The sequence below is a fragment of the Apium graveolens genome, chromosome 5 (assembly GCF_009905375.1).
Source record: "Apium graveolens cultivar Ventura chromosome 5, ASM990537v1, whole genome shotgun sequence".
Classification (NCBI taxonomy): Eukaryota; Viridiplantae; Streptophyta; class Magnoliopsida; order Apiales; family Apiaceae; genus Apium; species Apium graveolens.
The window spans coordinates 234,475,776-234,486,592 of NC_133651.1; the positions used below are offsets into that span (position 1 = coordinate 234,475,776).

Sequence of the window (10,817 nt, forward strand, 5' to 3'; positions counted from 1 at the left end):
TTTAAACTTACTTGTTTAATTATGTGACATATTATACCATATTTTAAATTTTTGTTTTAAACTCAGAATGACAAACCTTGTAAAATTAGAGTTTGTTGTGTTGGATGTGTCTGGGGATAATTATTTGTCTTGGGTACTCGATGCGGAATTACATCTTAGTGATAACGAGCTAAAAGACACCATAGAACTAGGAAAGACCTCAACTGTTGAACAAAATGCCAAAACTATCATTTTTCTTAGACACCACATCCATGAAAATTTGAAATCCGAATATCTAACTGTGAAAAATTCACTCACCCTTTGGATCAATATCAAAGATAGGTTTGATCACCAAACACTTGTACATTTTCCACATGCCCATTATGACTGGATAAATATAAGGTTGTAAGGTTTTAAATCTGTCGCTGAATATAATTCTGCTTTGTTCAAAATAAGCTCAAAACTGATTTTGTGTGGTAAAAATATTACTGATGCTGACATGATAGAAAAGACCCTTTCAACTTTTTACCCAACACTATGATTCTGACGCAACAGTATAGGGAGCGCAATTTTCAGAAGTATAATGAGTTGATATCTCTTCTTCTTGTCACTGAAAAGAATAACAAGTTGTTACTGAAAAATCATCAGATACGTCCCACAGTCTCTACACGGTTACCTGAAGTATATAACACGTCATTCCAGAAGAATGGACGTGGGAAAGGGCATAGAGGAGGACGAGGTTACGGACGAAACCGTGGGCATAGAAACTTTCGAGGCCGGTTTCAAAATCATAACTCTAGCCACCTAAAGTGGCAGCGTGATGGTTACAACAACTCTGACCACCAGAAGTGGCAACATGGAGTGCCAAATAAAAGGAAGACACCATAAGAAGAAGATAATAGGGATATATGTCTCAGATGCGGGGCACATGGGCACTGGTGATGTACCTATCGCACACCGAAACATCTAGTTTATCTCTACGAGGCAAATCAAAAGAATAACGGAAAAAGGGTGGAAACGAATTTTGTTAGTCATAATCTAAGTGAAGAACAAAACAACAAGACCTCAAATGAACTAGACTTTGGTGCTAACATTTATTATGATTTAGATAACTAGATTTTATTTATATTTCTTTGATGTTATATTTTCAACGTGCTTGTTTTAATATTCTGCTTTCATGTACTTGTCTTATGTTCTTGTATTATGTACGTTGTTTGCATAATAAAATTGTTGTTCACTTCTATACACAGCATAAATATGGGAGATATATGCATTGTTGACTACGCGACCACTCACACAATTTTACAAAATCAAAAATATTTCTCAAAGTTGACTAAAACCAATTCACACGTTTGGACGATTTCGGGAACATCAAATATCATAGAGGGTTTTGGGAAAGCCAGTTTTAGACTACCAAATGAGACATAAATTCACATACATGATGCTCTATATTCTATAAAATCCACTAGGAATCTTCTGAGTTTTAAAGATGTTCGTCTTAATGGTTTACATATAGAAACCACTAGAGAAAATGAAAAAGAATATCTCCTTATCACCTCAATCACCTCAGAACATAAGAAGATCTTAGAAAAATTGCAATCAACCTCATCTGGATTATATGCTACCGAAATTAGAGTAATCGAGTCTCACAGTATCACTACTCCCAAAATTATAGATCTAAATTCACTCACCGTTTGGCATGAAAGACTTGGTCATCCAGAAGTATCCATGATTCATCGAAATATAGAAAATTCTACGGGACATCCCCTTAAGAATCAAAAGGTCATGCCACGTGATGAACTTCCTTGTTCAACATGTTCTTTGGGAAAACTAATTGTTCGACCATCTCCAGTTAAACTTCAAAACGAGTCTCCGAATTTTTTAGAAAGAATTCAAGGTGATATATGTGGTCTTATTCATCCATCATCTGGTCCATTTTGATATTTCATGGTCCTAATCGATACTTCAACTAGATGGTCTCATGTTTGTCTACTCTCGACCAGAAATATAGCCTTTGCCAAACTTCTTGCTCAAATAATCAAATTACGAGCCCAATTTCCTGATAATCCTATCAAATCAATTCGAATTGATAATGCCGCTGAATTTACATATGCTACTTACAATGATTATTATATGTCAGTAGGAATCTATGTCGAACACCCCATAGCTCACGTGCATACACAAAATGGTTTAGCAGAATCGTTAATTAAAAGACTTCAGCTTATTGCACGACCCTTACTTCTAAGATCTAAATTACCCACTTCTATTTGGGGTCACACAGTACTTCATGCCGCAAATATAATTAATATAAGACCATCTGCTTACCACAAACAATCTCTTCATGAATTAGTTTTTGGACAAGCCCCTAATATTTTACATTTTAAGATCTTTGGTAGTGCCATATATGTTCCAATTGCCCCTCCACAAAGATCTAAAATGGGACCACAAAGAAGAGTAGGTATACATATTGGTTTTGATTCACCATTTATTATAAGATATCTTGAACCATTAACTGGTGATGTCTTTACTGCTCGATATGCCGATTGTCATTTTGATGAGTCTATATTCCCTCCATTAGGGGGAGATAATGTTTTGCATAATTTAAATTCTGAACTGTCGTGAAATGCATCAGGATTAAGTGTTATGGATCCACGTACTAAATAATGTAAATTTGAGATTATAAGAATCATTCATATGTAAAATATTGCAAATCAAATGCCAGATGTTTTTAATGATTCAATACATGTCATAAAATCATATATATTTGCTGTTAATGCACCAGAAAGGGTTGAAATCCCTATTCATTAAGCAATTCATGAATAATTGAATGGTAATTCAAAATCACGCCAGAAGCGTGGTAGACCTGTTGGTGCAAAAGATGTTGTACCATAAAAATGAAAATTTATTGGACATACCCCTGAAGTGGCAAGTGTTCCAGAAAATAACCCAGAAGCGGTATTATCTCCTGAAGAGGTTCGAGCCCCTGAAGTGGCTATATCAAATACCCTAGAAGCGGTATCACCTCCCAAAGAGGTTAAAACCCCTGAAGTGGCTGTGATAAAACCACCAAAAGTGGTATTTCCTCCAGAAGAGGACATTACCCCAGAAGTGGCACATGGTTCAATAGAAGCAAAGGTACCTGAAAAATATGAGATCTCATTGAGTTATGTATATAACGGAAAATTATTGGATCGTGAAAGTATTGAGGTTGATGATGTATTCGCTTTTTACATGACATGTGATATTATTATGAACTCCGATCCTGAACCACAAAGTGTGGAAGAATGTCGACAAAGAGATGATTGGCCAAAATGAAAAATCGCAATACAGGAAGAATTGCAATCCTTGCGCAAGAGAAATGTATTGGGACCTGCAGTCCAAACCCCAGCTGGTGTGATCCCCATCGGGAATAGATGTGTGTTTGTACGAAAATAAAATGAGAGAAATGAAATTGTGAGATATAAGGCCCGAATGGTGGCCCATGCAGGTCCTCTCCTGCATTTTATTTCCAGGAAACTTACTCCTATGTGATGGATGGAGTCACTTTTCATTTTCTGATAGGTATGGCTTGTATGGAAAGATTGGAAACACGTCTCATGGATGTTGTTACAGCCTACCTTAATAGATCACTTGATAGTGATATTTATATGAAAATCCCTGAAAGATTAAAGATAGATGAAACTAAGCCTTGACATTTATACTCAGTTAAATTACAACGATCATTATATGGCTTAAAACAGTCTGGTCGTATGTGGTACAACAGGCTTAGTGAATATTTATTAAATGATGGGTATGTTAATAATCAAGTGTGTCCATGTGTGTTTATCAAAAGGTCATCAATTGGTTTTATTATCATTGTTGTGTATGTGGATGATTTGAATATTTTTAGGTACTTCCGAAGATATTACCAACGTTGTTGCTTATTTAAAACTGAGTTTGAAATTAAAGATCTTGGAAAAACAAGATTTTGTTTAGGCATACAGGTGGAACACTTATCTTTGGGTATACTTGTTCATCAGTCCACTTATACAGAAAAGATTCTTGATCGGTTCTACATGGACAAAACTCATCCATTAACGACACCAATGGTTGTTTGATCACTCGAAGTTGAAAAGGATCCATTCCGACCCAGAAAAGAAGATGAAGATTCACTTGGGCCTAAAGTTCCATATCTTAGTGCTATTGGAGCTCTTATGTATCTTGCAAATAACACAAGACCTGATATTGCTTATTTTGTGAACCTGTTGGCAAGATTAAGTTCTAATTCAACTAAAAGGCATTGGGATGGGATCAAAAACATATTCAGATATCTTCGTGGGACAATTGATCTTGGGTTATTCTTTCCACATAGTTCAAAGTCACAACTCACTGGATATGCAGATGTTGGATACATGTCAGATCCTTATTTTGGACGATCACAAACAGGTTATCTATTCACATATTGTGGCACTGCTATCTCTTGGAAGTCTACAAAACAGACTATGGCAGCAACTTCATCAAATCACGCAGAGTTACTTGCAATTCATGAAGCAAGTAGGGAATGCATTTGGCTAAGGTCTGTAATTCAACATATTCGAGAATCGTGTGGATTATCAAGTATTTCAGACAATCCTACAATTTTGTTCGAAGATAATAAATCTTGTATTAGACAGTTAAAGGAAGGATATATTAAAGGAGATCGAACCACATATCTTACCAAAATTCTTATATACGCATGAACTACAGGAAAATGGTGATATTGATGTACAACAAGTGCGCTCATGTGATAATCTTGCTGATTTACTTACAAAGTCACTACCCACATCAACATTTGAAAAGCTACGGAATAATTTTGGCATGCGGAGATTGAGAAAATTACTACAACAAGATGTCAAAGTGTGTGATGTTAAATTCAGGGGGAGACTGTACTCTTTTTCCTTCGTCAAGATTTTTATCACACTGGGTTTTTCCTTGCAAGGTTTCACGAGGCAGTTAGTCTCTATAGTAAATTCGCATTTGACAATCAAGGGGGGGGTGTTATAATAAAATAATGACTGTCAAAAGTTAATCAAGAAGACTCATAAAACTTATCGAGGAAGTCTCTCAAAACTTATCGAGGAAGACTTGCACAACTTCTCAGAGAAGAAACTTAGTAAGGAAGAATTTTGATTAAAATCTTATCTTATCTTTTCGTAGCATGTGCAATCCTATCTTATATTTTCGTAGTACGTGCAATCTTATATTATCTTTTCGTAGCATGTGCAATCCTATATTATATTTCCGTAGTACGTGCAATCCTACCATATCTTTCTGGTAAGAATAAATAGGACATTCAGTTATTGAAATTTTATACACTGAAAAATATATTGAAATACAGTTTTTTCTTCAACTTCTACTCTCTCTCTGTGTGCATTTATTAAGTCGTACATTATCCGGTAATTTAAGGTTTACAACATGCTATTTACAACATAAGTTAAGTTTTTTGATTTGAACACAAAAATACTCTAAAAAAATTTACTTCGGAAGATATACTACTTTTGAATACGGTTTTGTTGATTTACCGAAAAATTACAAGTTTCCTGGCATAATCAAGGATCAATTTTAACACATTGCTTTTTCCAGATATCATTTGAATTTTCACTTCAATAGTAGGCAAAGAATTAGTAGCTCAATCAGGCTCATCAGTCATGTGATTATTTGATGCAGGTACTTGTACATCGTTATGTTTTTTGTGGAAAAAAAAGCGGCTTCATTCATTTATTTGATTGTTGATCACATATTCTTGAAATTTATGCAGTTATCAAATATTTAACACATAAATAAATGACACTTGAACTGAGAACATAAAAATTTTCTTTTAAATAATTTCGCAAACATTTAAAATATGTGTAATGTTTGATTTGTATCAAGTATCAAGAAGGAAGGAATGCTGTCATGGTCAGAGAAATACATTTATCCAATGGTGAATATATGAATTTGGATGTAAATTTGGATGCATGTCAGATTTTGCCCAGTAGTTCAGTATGTTTGTTAATATTCGATCGCTAGTTTTCCGGTTCTCTTACTGTTTTTTCCAGTGATAACTCAAAAAGGAAAACAATAAAAATTAAATTTGTAATTTACAATTTTTTGTTTTTAATACAACAGTAATTTTTAATCTTTTACTAATAAAATTTCACCCAGCTGAAACTGGGCCCGCTTGCTTTAAGATTCGCCTCTGGTAATGGGATTATTAACCATGCATGGGCTTGAAGTTAAAAAAAAACAGATGTCCATTAGACAAAGTGATTCAAATGATGTTGTTGACTAGCTTCTCGCGTGATCTTAAAATTCTTCATTCTTCTGCAAACCTGAGTCCTGTTCCTGTCTGTATTATTTTTCTATGACGTATTTACTGGGGCAATGAAAGTTAAGACAGGACCAGTCCTAGGGTCCTAGCTTATACAGAGTAGAGACTAGAGAGTACTGCTCCAAATCTATTTGAAACGAGTGTCAAATTTGAATTTCTTTCTCTTAAATGAATGTACGACCGAGAATATAAATTCAATCTGCAAATTCGCTTTAGAAAAATTAATCAAATACAAAATCTACAATATTTACTTAAAAAATATATTTGAGTAAACTTGAACCTTTGAACTAAAAAAAACAGTATGAATTGTTGTAGTATTAATTTTAAATTTAATCTAAATAATAAAAAAAGGGAAATGAACAACGTAGCTAGGGCGACAGGAACCTAAAACAGTAGCAAAAATCATTAGATGGTGCATCCAAATCCAATTTGATTGATGCCACAAAAAAAAAGGGGCAAATTAACACGAATATATAAATACAACGAAAAAGAAGTTGAATTACATGTTTATTCATATAAACGAAAGTGAGAGTCAAATTAACCCGCGTGGCTAGCTACTGATTTGTATGGCCTTGACAATTGAGACCTTTTGACACACAAGTTAGGTCGATTAGTATTGACTATTCATCCTCTAAAACTAAAATCGTGAGACATAAGTAAATAGACGAATCAATTGTATTGCATGACCTTGGAGATCAGATGCCTAATTATTCACATGCAAGTTTTAACAAAATCAACATGTGGAAATATATATATATCTCTTTATTTGGATCCAAAGCTTGGTGAAAAACTTTCCACCGATTGGGCATGCATATATTTTTTCTGTTTGTTTACATGTCTTTGTTTGCAACTTTCGGCAGTGGATGTCCTGTTAAGTTATCATTAGACTGCAACACTAATGGAGTTATTGCTTGATTGTGTCACAATTTGTTATAATATGCGAATCAGAGAGAAGTTGTTAGAAAATATTCAGAGAGATGTTGTGAGAAAATATTTCTAAATCACGTGATTTCAGAATATAGGATGGGAGATTTTAACCTTAAAACATTTTTCAAATTTTCGTTCAGATACTGTTTTGGATTGATTAAGCAACAGACCCACAGACACAGAGTGTGCGCTGCACTGGACAAAGGTCAAAAATCATACGAAGACCGGATTTTATTAAAATTACGGACCAGACCGGAAAAACCCAGATAGGAGCGGAATCGGACTGGTATGGACCGCAAGTACGTTTAATATGGATAATTTTCACTGGAAATTCACATAGATTATATTGGAATTTAAAATAAATTTAAGAGGTATGTAATCTTAGAGAAAGAAGTTGGAGCAGAAAAGTCTCCGAGCTTGAAATATTTGAAATATCAGAAGAAAGAGGAGAATACAAATTACAAAGTCAGAAAAGGAGAAAGAGAACCTCATGGCAATGCTATCACGTTGTTAAACGGTATGAACCCGGTGCCAATATTCTTTGAAGGATGGCAACTTCTCCCAAATCAACTTACTTTTAACTTTAAGAGCTGAAATTCAAACTAATTGCTAACATAAAACTAAATCTACCATCAGCAAAATATGTACTATATACACTGCACAAATCTATGTACAGGTATCAAGGCCGGAGAGCCAGAGCCAACTATAAAAAACCACCTGTGTACTAGTGCGTCAATTGGAGAAAGAGTTCATAATTACAACATCATACAGTCTTAAAGCTAGTGAACACAATTAAGGCTTACGATATAAAAGTTTCGATTCATAGTAGAATAGAAAGATATATAGTGTGCTCCGAAAGAAAAATAACTGTGTTACAATTCTACTAAACCCTTGCTACGGATCTATATTGAGAGCAGGCAACCTCAAGGTCATCTTCCCTGCAAACTATGCAAGGGCACACAGGCAACATTAAAAAACAGATAGAAACCATACTCAAATACAAAACCATTCCTCCAGGAACATTTATTTTAGAAGTTCCTGATAAATACTAGCTCGAACTATAGATACGTAATTACTTATACTAATACTCATTCCTAGTTGCTGCAAAATTTATAGGCATGCTATATTGAAGGGTTGTTTTCCATTCATCAGACTATCAGTGTGCGTTCGTCGATCCTTGATTCATTCTTCCAAGCAAGCTCTTCACCATCAAGTTCATTGAAATCCCAGTCAGGTAAACCACTGGGTTCAGTATTATCAAGCCCAAAGATTTGGAGATCCTCAAGACATCCAAAATCATCAAGCGGCTTCACAAAATCATCCAAGAAGAGATAATCAAGCTCCATTCCCATCCCCAGCTCTTCTCCAGTTTCAGAACTAATCTTTATTTCATCATCCAGTCCATTTCCAATTACAGAATCAAGCTCAAATCCCAAGTCTAGACCTTTCTCAATCTCGGCCAATGTTAATGTTTGGCCGTCCTCAACAGCTGCATTCTCATTAACACCAACAGATTCTTTAGCTGACGACCTAGATTTGAGTGTTGAAGGTGGGGATGTTGGAGTTATCACACCCCAAGATCCTTCAGATCGAGAAGCTTGATTGTGACACTGGTGTAAAGCAGCCGGACAAGAATTTCCAGAACTCTTCTCAGAGAAAGGAGGTGCAACCAATGCATCAAACTCCAGCTTTTTCAACTCATAAGCCCTGGCAGCTGCTTCTGCAGTATCATAAGTACCCAACCAAATCCGCTTTTTCTGACAAGGATCACGGATTTCAGCAGCCCATTTACCCCATTTACGCTGTCGCACCCCTCTGTATGTTGCGTAAGAACGTCGGCGTTGAGAAGGAGGTTTGTTCATCACCCTTCTCTTCCTGCCATTCTTACTGCTGTTGCTATCTTGACAAGAACTCTCCATTGCTGAGGATTTCAACGGCTCACCAACACTATTAATCGGAAACCGAATCTCCCTTACAATACGCTTTGAACCATAAGGTTCACTCTTCTTCACATTGCAGCTTCTCTCATCATCAGACGAGTCGGTCATATCAGGATCGTTACAGATTATCCGTATTTTTCTCATTATTATCAAGGATTCCTTTGTAGAATCCGATTCTTTCCTCAAATTCTTATCAAACCCTTCATGATAAGGTTGCATTTCTCTACAAAGCTTAGCCATTCTTTCCTTACTCCAAACCCCCTCAAAAGATGCCAGCAACTTATCGTAGGTTAAAACAAAACAAAATGAACTATATAACCGAAAACTAACACTATCTAATTCCCAAGAACAAGAGTGAATCAAGTAAAAGGCCCTCTTAAAAACAAGAAAAGATAGAAATATTTCATTATTACAAAACCCCCAAAACACTCTACTCCAGAACAAGTCCTGCAAAAAAACACACACACACACCAAAACCATAAACATCTTCAAATCATCTCCAAAACTCAACAACTATCCACACAACTAAAAACCCATCACACACTCACACACACAAATCACAAACAGGGTTTAACAAAAATCCATCACATACAAAGAAAACAGCAGGGTTTAACACAAATAATAAAAAACCCATCACATATAAACACTAGGAATTACAAAAATCATACCTCTTAGGCCTCAAACGCATCGAAAAGGTGACGATGAGCTGACGTAAGCAAGAACCCAAAGCTAGAAAAACAGAAGCAAATGAAACCAAGAAGCTGAACAGAGCAGAAATTGAAACCAGCTGAAACCCTGCAGACATAAAATCTTGAAATACAACCCCTTTCCTTAGTCACAAAACCCTGTTAGCAGAGTTTCTAAAAAAGAGAAGTAATGAAGAAAGATAGATAAATATAAAAAAAGATAGATAAAAGGATAAGAGTTAAAGGATAAAAACCCAAAAACCCTTAGGAATAAATGGACAAGATTATAAGAGGTCTCCGAGGAAGATGACAAAGAGATCGAGGGAGTTAAAGATTAAATTTAAAGGGGTTTTGTTGGAAACCAGTGACTTGTATATGCCACTGCAGTCTAAAATGACTCTGGGGGATGCATGTATCTAATTCTATCCTGTGTGTGCAGTGTGTGTATGTTGTTATATTAATACTAGTACTAGTACTACACAAGAAGGGAGTGAGACAATTAAAAGATGGGAAAGAGTGAAGATCGAAAATGTACAGAGTACCTACGTTGTTTTCCCTTGTTTTTTCACAAGCACCAGTAGTTGTCCAAATTTGGTTTCTGTGATTATTTTGGTCAGCAAAAACTTATTCCTGGTTTTTTCAAAATATTTTCTCAATTTGGCCTTCTAAATAAGTGTGTGCTAAGAATCTGTATTCGATGAGTTGTCAAAATTTTATTGGTGGACAGCTTATTAATAATGATGGACTTCGTGCATGCAAAAAAATCTCCACCAATAAAATTTTCCTTTAATTTTAAAGATGAACACGCGAGCGGATATGAGCTCAAATTTTTTTATCTTTTTTAATTTTTTCATCGCTCCGTTTTGTTCTTAAAAATAAAAGAAGTTTTGTTCTTGAAAATAAAAAAAGATACAGCTTATGAAAATTAGGTTCACCTATACACAGCTCAAACTCGAT

At 35.3% G+C, this 10,817-nt stretch overlaps 1 protein-coding gene across 1 annotated transcript; it reads right to left on the reverse strand.

The window, feature by feature from the left end:
- Window positions 1–8,033: 8,033 nt before the first annotated feature.
- LOC141724950 (ethylene-responsive transcription factor ERF118-like) lies at window positions 8,034–10,384 on the reverse strand. Its single transcript, XM_074527273.1, has 2 exons — window positions 9,843–10,384; window positions 8,034–9,621 (listed from the first exon to the last, which is right to left on the reverse strand). The coding sequence occupies exon 2, from the start codon at window positions 9,412–9,414 to the stop codon at window positions 8,383–8,385; it is 1,032 nt and encodes a 343-aa protein (XP_074383374.1). The 5' UTR covers window positions 9,415–9,621; window positions 9,843–10,384; the 3' UTR covers window positions 8,034–8,382.
- Window positions 10,385–10,817: the final 433 nt, after the last annotated feature.

What these genes read in the sequence shown, in the direction of transcription:
- LOC141724950 (XM_074527273.1), bottom strand. Translation starts at nt 9,414, where the DNA reads ATGGCTAAGCTTTGTAGAGAAATGCAACCTTATCATGAAGGGTTTGAT.